Source organism: Orycteropus afer, unplaced genomic scaffold (genome assembly GCF_000298275.1).
Source record: "Orycteropus afer afer isolate SDZICR_OR568_19922 unplaced genomic scaffold, OryAfe1.0 scaffold00193, whole genome shotgun sequence".
In the NCBI taxonomy this organism is placed as follows: domain Eukaryota; kingdom Metazoa; phylum Chordata; class Mammalia; order Tubulidentata; family Orycteropodidae; genus Orycteropus; species Orycteropus afer.
This window is the reverse complement of record NW_006921780.1, coordinates 2964549-2987357: the sequence shown is the minus strand read 5'-3', so window position 1 is coordinate 2987357 and position 22809 is coordinate 2964549. Positions and strand designations below refer to the sequence as shown.

General features: G+C 37.2%; 1 protein-coding gene across 1 annotated transcript; it reads left to right on the top strand.

The window, feature by feature from the left end:
• Positions 1-8629: 8629 nt before the first annotated feature.
• On the top strand, positions 8630-22575 carry AIM2 (absent in melanoma 2). Its single transcript, XM_007947778.1, is given in 7 exon segments — positions 8630-8891; positions 18012-18154; positions 20241-20268; positions 20271-20452; positions 20635-20725; positions 20728-20789; positions 22303-22575. Coding segments are annotated over 7 exon segments (1041 nt in total).
• Positions 22576-22809: the final 234 nt, after the last annotated feature.

Below are 22809 nucleotides of genomic sequence, written 5' to 3'. Positions count from 1 at the left end.
AAAAGAACTAACAGATCTGTCCTGGAGGAAGTGCAGCCAGAATGCTCCTTGAAAGCAAGAATGGCCAGACTTGGTCTCACTTATTTTGGTCATGTTGTCAGAAGGGACCATTCCCTGGAGAAGGATGTCATGCTTGGTAGGGTGGAGGGTCAATGAAAGAGGGAGAGGCCTTCAATGTGATGGATTGACACAGTGGCTGCGATGATGGACTCAAGTATAGCAGGTATTGTGGGGCTGGCGCGGGATCGGGCAGTGTTTCATTCTGCTGTGCATGGGGTCACTATCAGTCGGAAATGACTCGATGGCACTTAACAACAACAACAACAACATACTTTGTACATTCCATTTTCTGATTATTAATGAATATTTGCAGCTGTTTCTCCTCAATTTGACTTGTGCCATGTCAACAAATAGAGGTCTTGAAAGGTTTACTTTATCCATATCAGTAAGTTTGGTTCTACTCTGATGATGCCACTCTTTCTCAGTCATATTTTGAAAGCCTTCCAACCTACATGGCTCATCCTCCTACTCTGTATCAGACAGTGTTTCCAGGCTATTTTTATGGTTGCCTAGTGTTGTAACAATATTTCTCTGCTATTCATAAGGTTTTCCCTGGACAGTTCTTTGAGCAGTGGATGGCCTCTTCCTTCTTCCTACTCTGTCCCAGTCTGCAAGCCATGCTGAAACCTATGCACCATGTGCAACCCTGCTGGTGTTTGAAACACCGGTGGCACAGCCTGAAGCCTCACAGCAACATGCTACCACAGTACAACAAACCAACTGACAAGTTTGTCTCCCTTTGCTGTTTAGAACCTCTTCACCCTCCCCTTACCCAGATCCCTGCTGTTTGCTTGCTCTGTCTTGGGTGCCCTGGCTTTCCTTACTTTTTCCTCCACTTTTCCTGCCTCTTGGGGCTTGGAGCCTGGATCCCTCCCCTTACCTGGATCTCTTGCTGTTTTTTCACTCTCTCCTGGACACTCTGGCTTTCCTTTCCTTTCCCATCCACTTTTCCTGCTTCTTGGAGGTTGGGGCCTGGGTCCCTCCCCTTACCTGGATCCCTGTGCCACTTGCTTGCTCTCTCCTGGATGCCCTGGCTTTCCTTTCCTTTCCCCTCTGCTTTTCTTGCTTCTTAGGGGCCTGGATTCATCCCCATGCCTGGATCCCTCTGTTGGTTGCTTACGGCATGCTTGAACCCTGCACTTGAACACTTGAATTAATGGCCTGCTGTGTGGTTTGGTAGCATCAACATTGTGCCTTTTTACTTATCATCTTTGGGCTTGTCAGTCTCAGCAGCCAATAGCTGTCTGAGTGAAGAAAAGCCTCTAGCTCCAGTGGGCCGGGAGCAGGAGACAGAGCTGAAGCTCAAGATTGAGGGGCTTTCACCCAGCCCCTAGAGCCTGGCACTTTCAACTCAGACTTAAAGCCTCCAAACTGTAAGAGAAGAAACTCTTGTTTCTTCAAGCCATCTCATTTGTGGTATATTCCTGTCAGAGCAGCACTAGGTAACCGGAACACTTGGCAAACCTATCTTGTTCTTCAGCACCAATTGCCATCTGTGTTCTGATGCCATCCAGGCTATTGTCTAGAATTCTGACATTTCACTCCAGCTCCAGGCTCATATATTCAACTAAACACATCCATTTTCATATCTCACAGGCTTCACAAACTTAACCTTTCTGACACTGATTTCACACTCTTCTCCTCCCATGTTCTCTTCATAATGACACCAGTGTTCACCTAATTTCCTGAGCCAGAAGGCTGCACATAATCCTTGACTCCTAATCTCTTTTGAATGGATTTATAGTGGAGATATCCAATATTTTTGGCTGCCTAGTGTTTTTAAAATTTTATTATGATAATTATTCATGACATTAATCATGTTCACCATATTATGCAAGCATTACCACTATCCATTTCCAAATTTTTCCAACACCCTTACAAGAAGCTCAGCAATCCCCAAGCAATGACTCTCTCTTTCCCCCTTTCTCCACCTGTGCTAACCAAAAACAGACTTTGGGCTCTATACATTTGCCTATTCCAGTTACTTTATATAAATGGGATCATACAATATTTGTCCAGCATCTTTTAAATATCTTTTCTGTATTTGGAGATATCCACATGTAACAGTTACCATCTCTCTATCTCAGAAGTCAGAACTCAAAGTCTCAGTTTCTTTTATAGCTCAGTTTGATACATGTGACCTTGGCTTGTTAGACATATGCTTTCAAGTAAGACTTGATTGGGAAGTCATGAACATAAGGACATGGCTCTTCATGAAGCTTTCATTTTGAAGCTGGTTTCAGAGTTCTCTGAGTTTTAGTGTAAGGCTAAGCATTTGACTCCTAACCAAAGGGTTAGATGTTCAGATCCACCAAGTAGCTCCATGAGAGAAAGACATGATGGTCTATTCTTGTAAAGCTTATAACCTAGAATCCCTATGTGGCAGTTCTGCTCTGTCATATAAGGTCAAAATTGACTTGACGGCACCCAACAAGAACAATAGCTATTGCAATGTAGAATTCATGATACAGAATTGACATTAGTACCACAGATTTAGTGATTGCAGAAGTCAGGTCTTAAAATCCACGCAGAAGCAGTGAGCTTACTCATTTAGAACAGTTCTGCTGAGAGGCTTGATGGATGTATGTGGGAGGATGGGAGGGAAATGTGGTGGTAGTGGTGGTGTCCCCCCCCCCCCATGAACTCAGCCTTTACTCTATTCCTTCAGCCTTTTCAATGATCTGAGTGGTGGATAGCTTTAAGGAAGCCCATTTCTCTTTAAATTAGCCAGAATAGATTCTGTTGTTTGCAACTAAGGGTCATGAGTAATTCTGTTTCAAGGTGTTTGCTTCCTTTGTGGTAGAAAGATAAGGAGTGTGTGTGAGCCACAGCAGTGAGCAGTGCAAGGAAGGACATGGTCCAGGGAAGGATATAGTGAGAGAACTAGAGGTGGGTGGGATGACGAAGTCCAGGTCCTAACCCTCTAGGGTTTGTTTATTTGATCTGCTGGTGCTTCTAAAAGGAGTTTCTCTATATCAAGCATATAAATTATGTAAACATATTTTAAGAAGGTAGAGGAGAGTAATGGGAAGAGAATGGACATTTTAGAAAAAAAAAATGGGGTCCAAATACTGTCCCTTAGTTACAAAGTGTATTAGTAAGTCACCTGCAGTCATGTTTTACAGCTTCTTAGTCACTTCCTTCTAGAATCAATGTAACTATGTGGCATGGATCAGCTCCAACTACCTATAAGGACTTTTTGTCTGTGGCTGTGAGGGAAAAACAGAACAACCACAGTTAATCCTGCTAGTTTAAACTCACTAAAAGAAGGCAGGCAGCAGATGCATGTGGTCAGAAGCTAAGCACCATCTTGGAGCTGGGTTAGAGAAAAGTGACTGAATGGTTTATACACATAAAAAGAAGGCTGAGAAAAGACCCAACCATGGCCTTCACAGTCTCTGTTGTTGTTGCTGTTAGGTACCATCATGCCAGCTCTGACTCATAGAGACTCTATGTACAACAGAAAGAAACACTGCCTGTTTCTGCACCATCCTCACAATCCTTGCTGTGCTTGAGCCCATCGTTGCAGCCACTGCAATTGCTAGACTATTTAAACCTGAGCAAACAGGCATTGGCTCTGAAATAATGGGGTAACTTCTGTTTTATTGTTACTTTAAGACACCTCCCTGGGTGTCTCTGAGCCTGTATTATTCCTAAGCTTTTTTCTCCCTTGTGGTTTCCCTACCAGATGATTTGTAAGACTGGCTTTTCTGCCAGAGTTCCCCTGGCACAGTTACCCCAAGTAACCTTTCAGAGCAGTATGCCAGCTTACTTGATTTAACCATCACATGACACCTAGGAACCTCCCAGTAAAGAATGCCTCTCCTCACAAAATGCAGGCCCTCATCTTCCTGACCCCAGGCCAATGGAGCCTCCAGTCTAGTCCTAGTGGGCTGCTCTGGTGTGACGTAAAGATCCCACTCTTTCTTTATCATCTGTTGACCAAGACTCTCATTATTAGCCAAGGGAGTTTATCTATTCCTCATTTGTGCCTCCACATTACCCATAAGTCTCTATCATTTAGTAGGAAAATAAATAAATAAATAAAATACCCACCTCCCCTTCTCTTCTTAGTCTCAAATCCAGGTCACCACCTCCCATCCCAGGTAGAACTGTTATTTGCCACAAAATATTATTACTTTATAATTACTTTTATCAATTTTTATACTCACAGGTAACTTTGAGTAGATGATTACTCCATGCAGGGCTCTGTGATAAATACTAGACTTACTTACATAGACACATATCATTCTAATAGTGATTCCTTACTGTAAATGGTAGTATTTTTCCCACTTTACAGTTAAGGACATGGGCACTTTGGGAAGGTTGTAATTTTCCAGATGTTATACAGCTTGTAAATGGCAGACCCAGAATTTGAGTCCTGTCTAACTATATAGCTGTCGGTCTGAGGCATCAGGTTAACACAGGAAATAAAAATTCAAGTGTGAAATCCTTGGAAGACTGAGAAATAGTGGAGTGAGGAAGACACACCATTCCTTCACTGCAGATGGCACATGTGGGAAATATTGAGTGAGCTTCTTGTGTTTCACAAGTTGTCTTTCAAAGAAGCATAGCTCTAATGCTTAAACAATTAAAACTTGCTTAAACAATTCTCTTTTCTTCTACCTCACCACATTTTCCCTCTCTGTTGTCATTCTCATCAACATGAAGGCCACTGCTAAGCACTGCCTAAAAGAAAGCAAACAAAAGCAAAAATTATCTTTTAACCCCACATCTCCCTCAAGCTTTCATCACATTTTTCTGGCCTCTCTCTACAGCAAAACTCCTGAAAGGCATTGTTTTTATTTGCATTTTCCCCTTTCTTTCCACTGGTTTGACTTAGACTTTCTTCCTCATCACACCATCAAAGCTGCCTTTGTCAGGGTCACCAATGAACCTGTATTTTGAATTTTATGCCCTTTTTACAGTCCTCGTTTTACCTGATACATCAGAGCATGTGGCACAGTTAACTCCTTTCTCTTCTTAAGAATTACCTTCTCTTAGCTTCCAGACCACTCTTTTTCTTGAGTTTCTTCCTACCTTATTAGCCACTCTCACAATCTCTGTGGCTGATCAACCTTCATCCTTAACACTCTAAACATTGGAGTAGCTTTGCCTTCGATTTCTTCTTCCAAATCACAGCCACATACACCAGCCTTTTTTGCTTTGTTATTGTTGCTTTATTAAGTAAGTAATCATACCACACTCTGGATAAGTAAGCAGTTGTCAATAGACAGAGCAGAAGACCTGGAGTCTTGGATTCAGAAGACTTTGAGGTCAGGCCATGCTATTTCCTTTATCAGCTCTGTGCCTTGGGTCAGTAATTTCTCCTCAGATGCTTAATACAACCAGTCATAGTTTGGAGATTATAATAAATGGCAACTGGTGTGTGTCAGGCAGCCTTTGCTGAGAACTTTAAACTCTTTATTCTCAAAGCCATTCATAAGGTTTTCAGTGAATAGCTGAATAGAAGAAAAGATTGATTTTCTCCAATATTTTTTTTCTTTCCTTTCTTTGGTACCACTGGGACATTTGAGTGATTTTATTTCTTGTTTCAGATAGTAGTTTTATTGGCACAGATTTCATTTTACTTGGATCCACAATCAATGCCCATGGAAGCAGCAAACAAGAAATCAAACGATATACTGCATTGCACAGATGGGTTGTAAAAGACCTTTTTAAAGTGATAAAGAACAAAAAGTTCACTTTGAACAGTAAGGGGGCCTTACCCAAACCGTGGTATTTTCAACATCCTGATATGTGAGGGAGCTGTGGTGGTGTAATGCCTAAGGCATTTGACTACTAACCAGAAGGCTGGTGGTTCAAACCAACCATCCACTCCTTAGAAGGAAGACTGGCAAATCTACTTCTGCCGTGCATTATGAATGTTTCCTTTCTCTTCCATCTTCCAGGATCTATATGAAAGCACTTTGTAAACTGTAATGTACTATGCAAATATCAACCACTATGTGTGGTACTGCATCATACTTTTTAAATGACAACATGTGTACCCAAAGGGTATCGAGGGCACTGATAAATCTGAATGTATTTTCTTGGAGTATAAATTTTACCCAAAGATAAATATTTTAAAACATTCTTCAATTAAATAGGTGTTATGTAATAAAATATAAAGTTTACATTTGTAATATAAAAACAAATCTCCAGAGAAATAGTTGAGTCCTAATTTCCTTATGTACAAAATGTGAATTAAAATGCAATGATACTGTCACAGAATAGGGGTATAGGAAGACAGAATTTTTATAGACAGGTAGGAAATATATCCCATTGACTGTTAAGCCTATACATGGTAGATGTACAACCAATATTTTTTTCTTTCCTTTCTTTGGTAGCACTGGGACATTTGAGTGATTTTGTTTCTTGTTTCAGAAAATAGTTTTATTTTACATTTGAAAACTTTATATATGTAAGTAGAATTTCTTTAGCCTATGTTGTGTTGTTGTTATGTGCCGTTGAGTCAGCCCTGATTCATAGCGACCCCTCCTTGGCTTTCCGAGGCGATATCACTACGGAAGTATATTGCCCGGTAGGAAAGTTATAATAAGCCTGTGTCTCAGTAACAATTCAGAAATTACTAGCATTGATTTTACTCATGTGCATATTCAAAGACCCTTAAAAGTCACAGTCAGTCATTTCAACTGATATTTAGTAAGGCTGGGGGTTTGTTCATAATTATCTTCACATTTGATTTGGGTTTTTAGGCCCTTACTCTTTTATGTATGCTTTAGGATTAGCCTCATAAGGTTTATTGGAAGCCCTTTGGAGTTTTGAATGGTATTTATACATTAATTTGAGAAGAGTAGCTATCATAATGCTTTAGTGATAGTTAAGGTTGTGTGTCAACTTGGCTGGACCATGACTCTAGGTGTTTAAAGCAGTTGTGATGTAGTCATCCCCAATGATGAGATCTGGTATAATATAATCACTTCCTGATGAGATGTTCTATGAGTAGCACCTCAATTGAAAAGGAGTTTCCTCAGGGGTATGGGCTGCTTCCAATATATATGTGGACATCCTGGGAACATTCTCAGCTTTCTGCTCATCATCTTCTCTTGTTCTTGAAGTTGAACCAGTGACCTGCTGTGTTGTCTGCTGATCCTGGGATTCTTCCCTCCCAGCCTCCAAGTGAACAATCTGCCATATTACCTGCTGATCTTGAATTTGTCATCTGCTGAAGCCAGCAGCCTGCTATACTGCCTGCTGATCTTGGGGTCATCAGCCTCTGAAGCTGCATGAGTCAGAGAATGCCTCCAGCTTGATGTTTGACCCATAAACTTGGGACTTGTCAACTTCTACACTTCTGTGAGCTATTTCCTTAAGATAAGTTTTTTTTTTTTTTTTTTTTTTCCTCTCTCTCTCTCCATGAGCTTCACTGGTTTTGCTTCTCTAGAGAACCCAGCTTAAATAGCTATTGAGTCTTCCCATTTAAAATAATACATACCTCTCCATTTATTTAGGTTTTGCACATTTTCAATAAGACTTTATCATTTTTTTCTGTAAAGGTCTTATGTATTTTTTGTTAGATGTTCTTAGATACTTTGTAGGTGTATTATTATTGGAAATATACTTTCTATTCAAGTTTATTTTTCTAATTGTGTGTTGCTGGAATAAAGGGATGCCAATTTTATGTATTGAGTTTATGTGTAGAAACTTTGCTAATTTCATTACTTTTAGTTCTAATATTTTGTGAATTATCATGAGTGTTATACACAAATATATATATCTGCATATCCACAATGTGTCATTGACATTAAGATGGAGAAATAGATCAATGGAGCAGAACAGAGTCCCGAAATATATCCATTAACATATGCACAACTGATTTTTTGAAAAGTTGCAAAAGCCTGTCAGTGTAAAAAGTATAGTCTTTTCAGCATATGTTGCCAGAAAATTCAATATCCATGTGCCAAATAAATAAACTTTAAACCACACTTGGCATCAAATACAATATAATTCAAAATAAATCATAGACATAAATGTAAAACCTCAAACCATAAAATTTTCAGATGAAACTGTAGGAGAAAATCTTTTGTCTTCGTATTAGGAAAGGATTCTTTAGAATTGATACCAAAAGCACAACCTATAAAAGAACAAATTGATAGATTGGACTTCATCAAGTTGGTGCATATGCCAGCATTTATCAAATTGTATATTTTAAATATATGTATTTTGTTGTATGGCAGTTGTCCCTCAATACATCTGCTTAAAAAATAAAAGGAGAAGTCATTCTATCCTTTAAGGATTCTAGAAAAATTGTATAAACTTTGAAGATTTCTTTTCTCAGGAGTAGTTACTGAGCATTTCGATTAAGATGTTCTTATATCTCACTTATGTCTTCTTAGCCATACTGCAAATATTTTGTGTATTTTTTTATTGCTGTAAAAATATAGACAACACAACATTTACCAATTCAACTTTGTTCACACATACAATTCAGTGACACTAATTAAGATATTAACAACTCACCTTGCTTTACATTTGAATATAGAATTCATTTATATTTGTATTAAATTGTATGTTTTGAACTTCTAATAGATCCTAAAGTCATGACATGGAGAGTAAATACAAAGAAATCCTTTTATTAATTGAACTGGATAATATCACTGATGAAGAGCCCCATAGATTCAAGTTCTTTCTCCCAGATGAGCTGAAAATCTCCACAGGCAAGCTAGAAAAGGCAAATAGGACTGAGGTAGCTAACTTGATGATTCAAAATGCTGGCATAGTCTCTGCTGTGATGAAGACCACACACCTTTTTCTGAAGTTGAACTATATGCATGTGGCAAAAAGTTTGCAGGAAGAGAAAGAGAAAGGTAACATGGGAATAGTTCCTCCTTCCAGTCACTTTGCTATCTAATCTTGGCATTCATGACATCAGTGATTTGATGCCCCACTGCGTATTGTTGGATTTAGCTTGTATGTCCCCTCTGCTCTTTTTCACTGAGAATTGCTAAGAAGTGTTTATTATAAATTCCACAAATCTATTCCATTATTTGTCATCTCTTATTCTACCCCAAAGAGTTACCACTTATCACTTCATAATCTTTTCACTTTGCTCTATCTTTGCCTCCAGCCTACTTTGTAGGATTTTTGTGTTAATACAGCACTTCTATGCTAACTTCTCAAAGCACAGCTTACACAAGTATACAATGTTCTTCCAATTTTACCAAAGGTTTGAAAATAACATAAAAAAATTATAGCACTGGGAAAAAACAAACAAAAATCTCTTAAATTATATTAGTTGCATTTGATTCTTCACAAAGACTGGCTATCCTTCTCCTTGACCCCAACTTATATGGCTCCAGCTGATACTCCTTTCTTGAATGGAAGTCATCTATTTCCCACATCCTTTCTTCTGACTCAAGGCATCATTTTTCTTCTCTCTGTGTTGCTGCTGGTGACAGTATTAATTTCCATAACAAAGACCATTTTTATATGATTAAACAAAACACTGAACATCTATCTCCATCTGAAGTGCCTGGTTGGTTCACATCCCTGATTTTTCCCCTGAGGGCAACTGACATTAAAACGCACCAAGACAGAAGCATCTCATCCATGGACTCTCCCAAATGGATGCCTCCAAATGCAGCAATTTTACTGTTCTTAATTCAACTTTAACAGAAAGCAAAACTTACTGACAGGTTTTCTATAGTATTTGTATGTGTCTGTATGTGTGTGTATACAACACAGTTAACATGACTTCTCCCACAAGATTTTTATGAAGGCTAAATGAGACAATGTAAGTGAAAATGTAAAACTCGATAGTATTATATAAATGCAAATGATGTGCTTCCATTGATAAGCCAGAAAAAGGACTTGTTGCATCATGGACTATATTTTCCTGGTGTTAGAGAAGGTGCAACTCACAGAGATGGCCTCAAGGTGGCAGGAGCTACACATAATTGCTTCAAACTAACCAACATTTCATTAAATAAGTATTTTTCTGATTCCAGGACAAAAGCCAGGATCCTAGGAAAGTTGACAAACATAGGCTGAAGATATTTAGCAATATCTCCTATTTTTTCCTCAAATCAAGAATTTATTTTTCTTTCTGGCCAAGATAGCACCGGATTTCTCCTAATGCAATTTTCATTTCAAAAACTTTTATTTATCTATATTGTGGTAAAAATATGGGTAATGAAACACATGCCAATTCAGCAATTTTTACATGAACACTTCAGTGATACTGTTCATGTCCATCATGTTATTAAATCATTATTACTATTCTTTTCCAAATTATTCCACCTCCCTTAACAGAAACTCAGTGGCCCCTAGGCAATGACTTCCTGTTTCCTCCTCCCTCCCACCTCTGTGCTGTGAAAAAGTTGGTGTAGTGTCTAAGGCATTTGACTGCTAACTAGAAGGCTGGCATTTCAAGTCCACCAGCCACTTCTCGGAAGGAAGATGGGACAATCTGCACGTAGAGATAGGCCTCAGAAACCCAAGGAGGGGTTGCTATGAGTTGGAAACGACTGTACAGGAGTGAGTTTATATTTGTTTTCTTTCTATAAGTGGGATCATACAATATTTGTCCTTTTATGACTGACTCATTTCAGCCAACCTAATATTTTCAAGATATATCTGTGTTACTTCATGTATTTCTCATTATGGCTGAGTAATATTCATTGTATGTATATAACACATTTTATTTATCAATTCATCTATTGGGAATGTCCCTGGGTGGCACAAATAGTTAAGTGCTCAACTACTACCTGAAATGTTGGAGAATTGAAACTACGCAGAAAAACACCTTGGAAGGCAGTCCTGGTGATGTCCTTCAGAAAGGTCACAGCCCTGACAACTGTGGAGAACAGTTTTACTCTGCATACGTGGGGTTGCTGTGAGTCTAATAAACTAAAAAATAACTAACAACAACAATTCATGTGCTGAGGAGATATATGGTTATATATGCTCTTCCACAAATATTTCCTTGGTGTCACCAGGGGAGATCTGAAAATGGTTGATGTGATGTAATTGAATGATATGTTGATTCACTTGAACTCTTATACTTCTGTTTTCTCTCATATGTGGTCAATACAGAAAAGAGACATTACCTCCTTGAAAGACCTGTTTCATGGACATAATTTACCATTGGAACATTAGTTGACCTTCACTCAAAGCAGAAATCTCTTAGTGATATATCTAACAGACAATCACTTCCTACTCTTTGACAACCAGTAACAGAGCACCTATTATATTATAAGATGGCTCATTCTACTCTTAGTGCTAATAATTAAATAATTCTTTTTTTCTTGCCAGAACTGTTCAAGTTATATTAAAAATAACACCCAATAATTTCTCAGCTGTTCTTCTGTGTGATATTTTCTTAAGTCATTGGATATGACCATCTTGACACAGGGTCTTTTTCAAATCAGGAATAAAAGTTGGCTTTTCATACTAGAATTTAATAGAGCTGGGGGACCCAAGCCAGATTGTACAGCTGTATTATGGTAGTGAGGGGCCAGTATGCCATCTATTACGTATGTATATATCTATCTACCTGCCTGTATATCTATTAAATATGGAGTTCCTAATAGGTACCAGGAACTCTTTTAGGTCCTGTAGATATATCAGTGGATTAAAAGCAAATCCAAATCTTTATAAAACATACTGTAATGCAGGAGCTCTGGTAGCATAGTGCCTAAGGCACTTGACTGCTAACCAGAAGGCTGGTGGTTTAAACCCATCAGCCACTTCTCGGAAGAAAGGTTGGGCAATCTACTTCCATACTGCCATACTGCCTTGGAAACCCAAGGAGGGTTCCCTATGAGTAGGGTCCGACTTGATGGCACATAACAACAACAACATACTGTAATGTGGAAGGTAGATATTTTTTATAAAGCAAACTAATGAATGTAATAAACTGAGATAAATGCTCTGACAGAAAGGAAGACATTCATTCAAGAGCATGTGTCAAAGGATCTTAGTACAGGCCGGAGGTTGAGATTTGAGTTAAAAGAGGCTGTCTCAAGGAAGTGAACCATGAGCTAAGCTCTGAAAAATGAGTAGGAGTGAATGGTCTCTTCAGCCAGAATAAACACAACATGAAAAGGCGTGAGGACTTGAAGGAAAGCCAGTGTGGCTGGAGTACAGAGAATAGCCAGGGGGCATATGAGATGCTATTTGAGAAACAGACCATGTAAGACCTTGTAGAATGTGATTAGCATTGTGTATTTGTTTCAAGAGAAATTGGAAGGCATCAAAAGGCTTAAGCAGGGATTGATTCTAGACTGGAATTTTGAAGTGATCCCTCTAGATTCTACGTGGAAGAAAAATCCAAGCGGGGGTGTGTGTGTGGGCATTTTGACTCTGGGGAAATCAAATATTACCATAGTTCAGAAAGTGACTATTTTAAGTTTGATTAAGTTATGAAACAAAAATAGAGGGAAATATAGAGAATTGAGAAAGATTTGGACATAAGAAGCATTAACACTTGGTGCTAGATTAGAAATGAAAAGTTAATGTGTGGGCATTGTCAAAGAGAATGCTTTGGTTTTGTTCAGATAACTAAGATTATTTGAGTGAAATATGCATGTGTGTGTGTGTATCTATATATATACACACACACAAATACGCACATATGCATACACATTGCTGCTGTTGTTAGGTACTATCTAATTGATTCTGACTCATATGTACAGCAAAATGAAATACTGCCTGGTACTGAACCATCCTCACAATCATTACTATGTTTGAACCCATTGTTGCAGCCACTGTGTCAATCCATCTCATTGAGGGTCTTCCTCTGTTTTGCTGACTCTCTACTTTACCAATGATGTCCTTCTCTAAGAATTGGTTCCTCATGGTAATGTGTCCAAAGTACTTGAGACAGCCATGTTTGCTTCTAAGGAGCATTCTGGATGTATTTCCTCCAAGATTTGTTTGTTTTTGTGGCAATCCACAGTATAGTCAATATCCTTTGCCAACACTGTAATTCAAATAATCAATTCTTCTTCAGCTTTCCTTACTTATTGCTCATTTTTCATATGCATATAAGGCATTTGAAAATGCCATGGCTTGGATCAGGCACAGCTTAGTCTTCAAGGTGACATCTTTGCTTTTTTTAAAGAGATCCTTTGCGGCAGATCTGCCCATTGCAATATGTCACTTGACTTCCTGACTGCTGCTTCCATGGGCATTGATTTGTGGATCCAAGTAAAATGAAATCCTTGAAACTTCAATATCTTCTCTTTTTATCATGATGTTACTTATTGGTCTAGTTGTGAAGATTTTTGTTTTGCTTATGTTGATGTGTAATCCATACTGAAAGCCATAGTCTTTGTTCTTAATCAGCAAGTGCTTCAAGTTCTCTTCACCCTCAGCAAACAGTGTGTATCATCTGCATATTGCAGGTTGTTAATGAGTCTTGCTACAATTCTGATTCTGCATCCTTCATATAGTCCAGCTTCTTGTATAATTTGCTCAGCATACAGATCAAATAAGTATTGTGAAAAGATTAAACACTGATGGACACCTTTCTTGATTTTAAACCATGCAGTATCCTCTTGTTCTGTTCAAATGGTGGTCTGCAGTATCCTCTTGTTCTGTTCAAATGGTGGTCTTCATCTTCGTACATGTTCTTCATGAGCACAGTTAAGGGTTCTGCAATTACTATTCTTTGTAATGTTATCCATAATTTGTTATGATCCACACAGATGAGGTGCTTTTGCATAATTAGTAGAACTCAGGTAAACATCTTTCTGGTCTTTTCTGCTTTCTGCCAAAATCCATCTGACATCAGCAGTCATATCCCTCATTCCATGTCTTCTTCTGAATATGATTTGAATTTCAGGCAGTTCCCTGTCCATGTACTGCTGCAACTATTTTTGAATTACTTTAGCATCATTTTTCTTATGTATGATATTAGTGATTTTATTCTATAATTTCCGAATTCTGTTGGATCACCTATTTTTGGAATGGGTACAAATATGAATCTGCTCTAGTTGATTGGTCAGGCAGCTGTTTTCCAAATTTCTTGGCGTAGACAGGCGAGTGTCACATTGTTAGTTTATAACATCTCAATAGGTATTCCATCAATTCTTGGAGCCTTGTTTTTCACAAATCCTTCAGTGTTGCTTGATCTTTTTCCCTCAATACCACTGTTTCTTGATCATACACTACCTTCTGAATTGCTTGCACATAGACCGGTTCTTTTTGGTGTAGTGACTCTGTATATTCCCTCCATCTTCTCTCTGTGCTTGCTTCCTGTGTCATCCAATATTTTGTCCATAGAATCTTTCAATATTGCAACTCAAGGCTTCAATTGTTTCTTCATACTTTCAGCTTAAGAAAAGCTGAGCATGTCGATCCTTTTTGGTTTTGTAATGCCAGGTGTTTTTACATTCCATTATAAAACTTTATTTTTCCATGCTGTGCTTTGAAATCTTCTGTTCAGATCTTTTACTTTATCATTTTTTCCATTTTCTTTAGCTACTTTCTGTACAAGAGCAAGTTTCAGAGTCTCTTCTGACCTCCATTTTGGTCTTTTCTTCTTTTCCTGTCTTTTTAATGACCTTTGGTTTTCTTCATGTATGACATCCTTGATGTCATTCCACAACTTGCCTGCTCTTCAATCATTGGTGTTCAATGCATCAAATCTTTCTTCACATGGTCTCTAAATTCAGATGAGATATAACCAAGGTTGTATTTTGGCTCTTGTGATCTCATTTTAATTTCCTTCAGCTTCAACTTGAACTTGCATAGGAGCAATTGATGGTCTATTCCACAGTTGGCTCCTGGCCATGTTCTGATTGATAATATTGAACTTCTCCATTATCTCTTTCCACAGATGCAGTCAGTTTGACTTATGTATTCCACCTGCCAAAGTCCATTTTTATATTCACTGTGGATATTGTTGAAAAAAGCATTTGCAATGAATAAGTCATTGATCTTGCAAATTCTTTCTCACAATCTCCAACATTGTTTCTTATTATCAAAACCATGGATCCTTCTTATTTGTTTCCAACTTTTATGCAAACACTAGTAATTATCAATGCATCCCGATTGCATAATTGACCAATTTTCAACTGCAGAAGTTGGTAAAAATTTTTAATTTCTTCATCATTGTTGTGAATGGTTGGTTCAAAATTTTCTATAATAATCATATTAACTTGATTTTCCTTGTAAGTGTATGTATATCATCCTTTCACTGACAATGTTGCACTTTAGCATAGATCTTGAAATGCTCTTTTTGATAATGTATATGACACCATTCCTCTTCAATTTGTCATTTCTGGTTTAGTAGACCATGTTTGTATATATGTGTTCATACATATGCATATGCATGTGTGTGTGTATACACAGATATAATATTTTTATCACTGTATATTACAAATACAGAAATTACACAAATCTTAATTTCAGAAATTAAATTCACCATGATCTCTCATCATCCTGGTAAACAAAGGGAATTCTATCAGCACCCTTGAGATTCCTTTTGGGGTCCCTTTAAGTCTCACACTCAAAGATAATCATTATCGTGAATTCTAAGACCTCAAATTAGTTTTTTTTTCTGTTTTTGAACATAAAAGGAATTATGCAATATAAAGTCTTTTATGTCTGTCTTTCTTTTTCAAGTGGTATTAGTAGAATCATCACAATCATCATTATGATATTAAACTGTCAATATTATTTTATACATACATATATATATATATATATATATATACACACACACATACATACATACATATATTTTAATGTTCTTCATTCTTTCTCGAAGTTTTTCCTTCCTTATGGGATTGCAGGCAGTCCATAGGTTACAGACATCCAAATTGCGTACAATCCATAGTTACAAAAAAACCTCTGTAAAGCCTAGTATATGCACAATGCTTTGTAGTAACAAACAGAAACTAGTATGCAACTTGTACCAAAACATGATTAATATTAATGCAGGCACACCTCAGAAATATTGTGGATTCATTTTCAGATCACCACAATAAAGTGAATAGAAAAATTAAGTGAATAACACAACATTTTTGTTTTCTAGTGCATATAAAACTTATCTTAAATGGGAAATAGCACTATGAAAATTTTTGAAATATTGTGAGAATTAACAAAATGTAACACAGAAACAGGAAGTGAGCATGTGTTATTGAAACAATGGCACTGTTAGACTTGCTTAATACAAGGTTACTGGAACCTTCAATTTGTAAAAAAAACCACAATATCTGAAAAGCAAAGTAAGCAAAGCAGAATAAAATAAGGTATGCCTGCACTATATTATTATATTAAAGATATTTTAGAGTATCCAGAAATGTTTCTTTAATGTTGTTATGTATAGAAGTTTACACTATATACTGTATAGATAAACATTTGACTAATTGATGTTATATAGAAACTGTACTTAACTGTTCCAAATTACTTCCGATTAAAATCAAAGACAGATTTAGGAATGGAACTCAGTTGTAATTGAGGATTGCATGTACTTTCTTTCAGTCTGAAAATTCCCCTTATTACTTTGTATAGTGAATTTCTGATAGTAATTAATTCTCCTAGATTATTTGGCCTTTATTTTTGAAGAATATTTTCACTGGGTATAAAATCTTAAGTTGATAGTATTTTTCAGTCAGTACAGTAAATGTGTCAAACTATGTCTGGCTTCCATAATTTTGATAAAAAATTCAGCTATTGGTTTTACTGTTTCCTTTGACAGTACTGTTTCTTTTTGTTTCCCTTCCCTGTTGTTGAAATGTTCCCTCTGTTCTTGTTTTCCTTGTTTTGTTTTAGCAATTTGATTACAATGGAACTAGTTGTTTACTTTGTATATTTCTGCTTGTAATTTACTGAACTTCTGAAATCTGTTTGTTGATGCCTTTCCTCAGCATTGACAAATTTCAAATCATATCCTCAAATATTGCTTCTGCCCTATTTTCCTTTACTTCTTATGGCATTCCAATCATATACATGCTACAGACATTTTGCCTGTCCTACAAATCTCTTATGCTCAGTTTTTCTACTGTACTTATATAAATATATACTTTTATAAGTATATAATTGTGTATATATATATATATATATATATATGTATGTATATTTCTTGTTGTTATGTGCTGTCGAGTTGGACCTGATTCATAGCAACCTCTCCTTGGATTTCCAAGGCAGTATCACTATGGAAGTAGATTGCCCAACCTGCCTTCCCTGGAGTGGCTGGTGGATTTGAACCGCTAGCCTTCTGGTTAGTAGTCAAGTGCCTTAGGCACTACACTACCAGAGCTCCTATATATAATCTTGTTTATGTAATTTCCATTTACCTGTTTTTGACTGATCCTGTGTTCTGCTGTGATCAGTCTACTATTAAACTCATCCAATCAGTAATTAATATGAGATATTACATACTTGTCATTTTAGCATGGGTTTTTTTTGTTTATAGATGAAATATTTTTATATCAAAATTATCCCTTTCTCCACTACTTTGAGCACTATTTATTTTATTTAGCATAATAAAATGGTTATTTTAAAATCCATGTTTACAAGCTATAATATCTTGTCATAAGTGGTTTTGCTTATATTGCATGTTTTTTTTTCTTGATTATGACTCTTCTTTAGGAGCTTGGCTCACCATCTTATTTTCCCCTTTCTTGTTTCCACTGTTCTAAAACTATTTTTATAAACAAACTTTTCCCACCTTTTGTACTTATTTCCCATGTCAAGGTTTATTACTAATAAGCAAGCCCACTATTGTCAGGGCAGAATATTTTTATGCATCATTATATTCCTGTACTTACATCTCTAAAGATATTTTCCCCCTGTTGCAACAGGCTGGTATAACTCTGTATTTTATGTGTGTGTATCTGTAACACCAAAGCAGGTTTGGACTCAATAATTTTAAATTGTTTTCCTAATAGAATGTGGTATTTGAATTTTCTCAGCTGTTTATAACCATTGACTCTGAGTTAATGGGTGTGTGTGTGTGTGTGTGTGTGTTTAATCAGTTGACAAGAAATATAAAGGTAAAAAAGGAACAAAGCTACTGAAAAAGAGAAGTCAGTCTAGAATGAGTCCTGACGCCTTTACAGCCACCAAAAATTATGTCATGGAACCATGTGCTGCACCAACAGTCTCTCCTCACCTTAAGGTATGACGGGACAAGTGGATTGGCCTCTACTCCTGATAAGAGCATTCTCAAGTCACTGTCTCTGTCATTTTCTGCATTAAGCCCTCTGTTATTCATCTCACAGTATGCAAGTAAATGAAAACAAGGCTATAATATGAAAAGTGTATCCAGGTAATGGAAGGAGAAATTGCTGCAGGTTCATCAGATTAAACATCTATTGAATTCCTCATCTCTGCAAGCCACTGGTCACTTTAACACATCGTCACAGGCTTGGTCCACAGGAAGACAACTCTATGATGGACAGTTGTTTTCAGGAAGTGTATTAGAGAGTGCTTTCAGGATTAATACCTGAAAGGGAGTGAAGGTAGCAGGATAAGAGTAAGAGTTTTAAGTCCAACACAGTTGCAACAGAGGAGATGGGAATGTCTTTCAGAGTTGTTATGGTTTGGTTGGGAGGGAGAAGAACTTTATACATCTGCATTGATCTATGTGAGATGGCAATGTGAAACTGAGAGTAATTTCTGGAAAAAGATTCAGCCTCTGGGAGAATAAATTTCTAGTCCTGAAAGGGAAAAATGGACACGTCTGCAAGGCCCACCACAGAATCTCCCACAGGGGAGAATAGGTATCATATCTTTTTATAGATGTAAATGTAGGGACACTGATTTTATGTCACTCCCTTCTCTGTCTAGAGCAGTGACTTCTTACATATTGACCAGGCTTCAGTGGCTTGGCCCAGAGTCCTCTGGAGTTTTCAGTGATACTTGCTTCAGGTATAAGTGGTACCTTCCAGTCAACTGTAATGAAAAAGTACATTATTTATCCTAGAAGATCCAAGTAGACACACATGGTACCAAGAAGAAAGTCTTGCTAGCAGATGTAAGTAAAGCTTCCTGCATTGGTTCAAGTGAAATCCTTTCCACTGTTCATCTGGAGCCCAATACCTACAGGCCATTTCCCACTCTCCATGTACCAAAAGAGGGAGACTCCAGTCAGAAACTCATACGTTGGGCTTCAAATGCCTCTATTTTTTCTATATTTCTCTTTGGCTCTTGGCAGCCTGTTCCTTTTAAAAAGTAACATTTGCTTTTGTTTTTGAGAAATAAGAATATCTTTTATCTCTGTTAATAATTTGGGAAACAGGAGAAAAACAAAAGAATAAAATAAAATGACTAATAATCCTATCACCTAGAGAAAACCATATTTGATATTGGTAAATATTTTTTTAGTGCTTTTTTTGTGTATGATTTACTTGTTTTTTTATTTAATGAAAAACATAATATATATTCTATTTGGAACTTTAGCCTTTTTTGAGTGAATTTCAGTAGTTTATCATATTATTTCTATAAAACATTGCTAGTACTTGCATAATATTCTATTATATATAACTATTCCATAATTTATTTAAGCAAATCCCTATTTTTGGATATTTAAATTATTTGATTTTTATAATTATGAATAACAATACATAATTATTATACATGGCCTTAGTGTACAACATTATTTCTAAGGGTAAATTCATTAATAACAATAAAAAAGTAGAATTGATTCTAATTTTTTATTTCCCTTTTTAACTCATTTGTAAGAACTCGCAGCCAACATTTCCCTCTATATTCATTTCTACAAGAGTAGAATGTGTAGCCAGGACAGTTTTGGGTGGAGGGACAAGAACGTTATGTACTCTGATGCAGTCAGTAGAAGAGGGCAGCATCAGACTTACCCCCTCTGCCTCAGTGGTTGGGCTCTTTACTTATGATAGATGGCAAGATGAAGACTTAGTCTCACAGTCTGCCTCCAAAACCTACATTCTCTAATACCATATATTGTACTGTCTGGTCTGAACAAAGGGCTTGAAATCATCCTTCTGCAATCTCTTTTCTATCTAGATAGTTCCAGGCTTCAAATCTCTCCCTAATACCTCTAGATCTCTTTCTTCCTTTGATCCCACTCATCTTTAACTGATTTTCTGGGGTTTAACACTGTGAGTCAAGTACAGTTTCTGAATACTACTTTCTCTACTCACAGTGTATGTCTTTCTTCTGCTGTCTTCACCATGGACAGAAATAGATGATGGCCAGGAGAAACCTTCTAAGAAGAAGGGTTGTAGACAAGCTGTATCACAGTCATGGTGCTGAAACAATGAATCCATTTGAATTTGAGACCCAAGAAGGAAAGAAAAAGATGATGTTCCATGCTACAATGGCTACTGAGAGTGAATTCTTTTTAGTGAAAGTTTTCAATACAAAGCTAAAAGATAAATTCACCCCAAAGAGAATAATCACAAAATTACAGTATTATTGGCACAGTAGTTTTCTAGAGGTGAATGTTGTTGTTGTTGTTGTTATGTGCCATCGAGTCGGACCTGACTCATAGCCTTGGGTTTCCCAGGCAGTATCACTACAGAAGTAGGATTGCCCAACCTTCCTTCCAAGGAGTGGCTGGACCAGCCTTCTGGTTAGCAGTCAAGTGCCTTAGGCACTACACTACCAGAGCTCCTAGAGGTGAATAGTGCCTTGCATGTATTTGATGCTGAATCTGACCAAAATATCAGCATCACAAAGCACATTATCAGAAAAGCTAGTGAAACCCCGAAGACAATGAACTTCAAACTCAGCCCCTTGGAACAACTGTCAATGGGGAGTTTGTAACACAGAAGGTAGGTTCCTATATAAAATTTTGTATTTATCAGTAAGAACTATTTATTCTCCACTCTGAACTTGAAGGGAATTTAAAAATTACTCATTTTAATCTCTCTCTCTCTCTCTCAATATATATATATATATATATATATATATATATAACCCAGAAAGAAATAAGATAATGCAAAGCTAATGATGTGCCCAAGCTAAAATACATTAGAAGTATTTTTATTCTCACAAAGCTATCACAATCCTATTTCAACTTCTTTTTATACTAGTGAAAGCCCCCCAAAACCCAAACTCACTGCTATCAAGTCTATTCTAGCTCATAGCTACCCCCTTTGGGTTTCCGAGGTGGTAAATCTTTATGGAACTAGATTGCCCAGTCTTCCTTCCATGGAGTGGCTGGTGGGTTTGAACTGCCAACCTTCTGGTTAGCAATCAAATGTGTTAGGCTACTAACACAAATAATGTTTGCCCTCTAGGTTATTTTTGTACTTTATATACATATATGATCTTTATGTTAAGTGACTGTCATGAAAGCCAAATATCTGTAGCTGAGTAATAAATAATACACCAGATTAAGTGACTTGGAAGAGCAGTAATTAGGGAAGGATTGAAGAACAGTGATGGAAGAAAGAAAAAGTTAGCAAAAAGAAACTTAATAGAAGTGAGTAATTATAAAGTATTGTGACTCTGGGCCTCAGAGGAGCTACTCATGTGTCTACGTTTTCTGGCTGCACAGAATCTGCTGACTGTGTATCCAAGAACCTAAAGATAAGCTCTGCTCTCTTGGGAATAGGAGCAAAGGAGTTGTTAGAGAGCATCTCTCTTCCTGGAAAATTCAAGCAGAAAATGACCTTGGATAGGAAAGCTGTGTTCTTTACCTGAGTCTTTGATCTGGCAACCTTTCACAAATTTATACATTCAGCCTACAAAATGAACCCTCAGATACTATCAATCCCTTAGTTGAGAACATCAACACCATGTCTTCTTTTGACCTGAACTTGACTGTGAATTATTTTCTATCCTTGATTCCTTACTCTTGTTTACAATCTTTACAAGGTTGTACATCATAGACTTAATGTCTTTCCTGGATTTGTTGCTTTAAATGACTCTTCTCCAATACCAGAGTCTTTCATTCCCTTAGCAGCTTTGGCAACTTTACTTGGAGAAGCCCTATATTTTCCATCTAGCTGTTTCTACCTACCTGGGTCATCCTGGCCTCATGAAGGAATGGAGCTTGGGATTGGAAAGGGAGACTCAAGAGGCAAAATTTCAAAGTAAAGGGAGCTTTGGTGGCATAGGGCCTAAGACATTTGACTGCTAAGCAGAAGGCTGGAGGTGCAAACCCACCAGCCACTCTTCAGAAGGAAAATTGGGCAATCTACTTCCACAGAGATACCACCTCAGAAACCCAAGGAGGGGTCTGTATGAGTTGAATTGACTCTACAACAGTGAGTTTGGTTTGGTGGTATATATATCTGTATATCAGATTATCAGAGGCTAGATGCTAATTTTCTTTTGTAGAAAACAGAAGGAAGGAGCTGCATGTTATTTAAGCTGAATGACAACACAGGCAGCATGGACATATTGGTGCTTGGATCACACTCCAAAATCAATTGCCAGCAAGGGGATAAAGTTCGACTTATATTTTTTGAGCTGTCAAAAAATGGAGAAAAGCTGCAGCTGAAATCTGAAGTTCACAGTTTCATTAAAGTAGGAGCTTCATGGAAGAAAATCAAGTCTTCAAGACTTGAAGGGGGTCTGCTGACTTTCAGCAAGCTAGGCAAGTGGTATTGAACAGGTTATAGGGTGGAAGACCCAGATATTTAGCGTATCTCACAGAACTGAGCCACCTCTCTTTTAGAAAGTACACATCCTAGATTCATAGTTTAGAGGACAGGGCTTCACAAGGCAGAGACGCATACTGTGACACCTGACACCCAGTATTATAAGGAATTCTTTGTTTACATTTCAAATACAAGGCAGAAAGCTTATCGTAAGTTAGACAAATCACCTGAAAAACAAGTATAT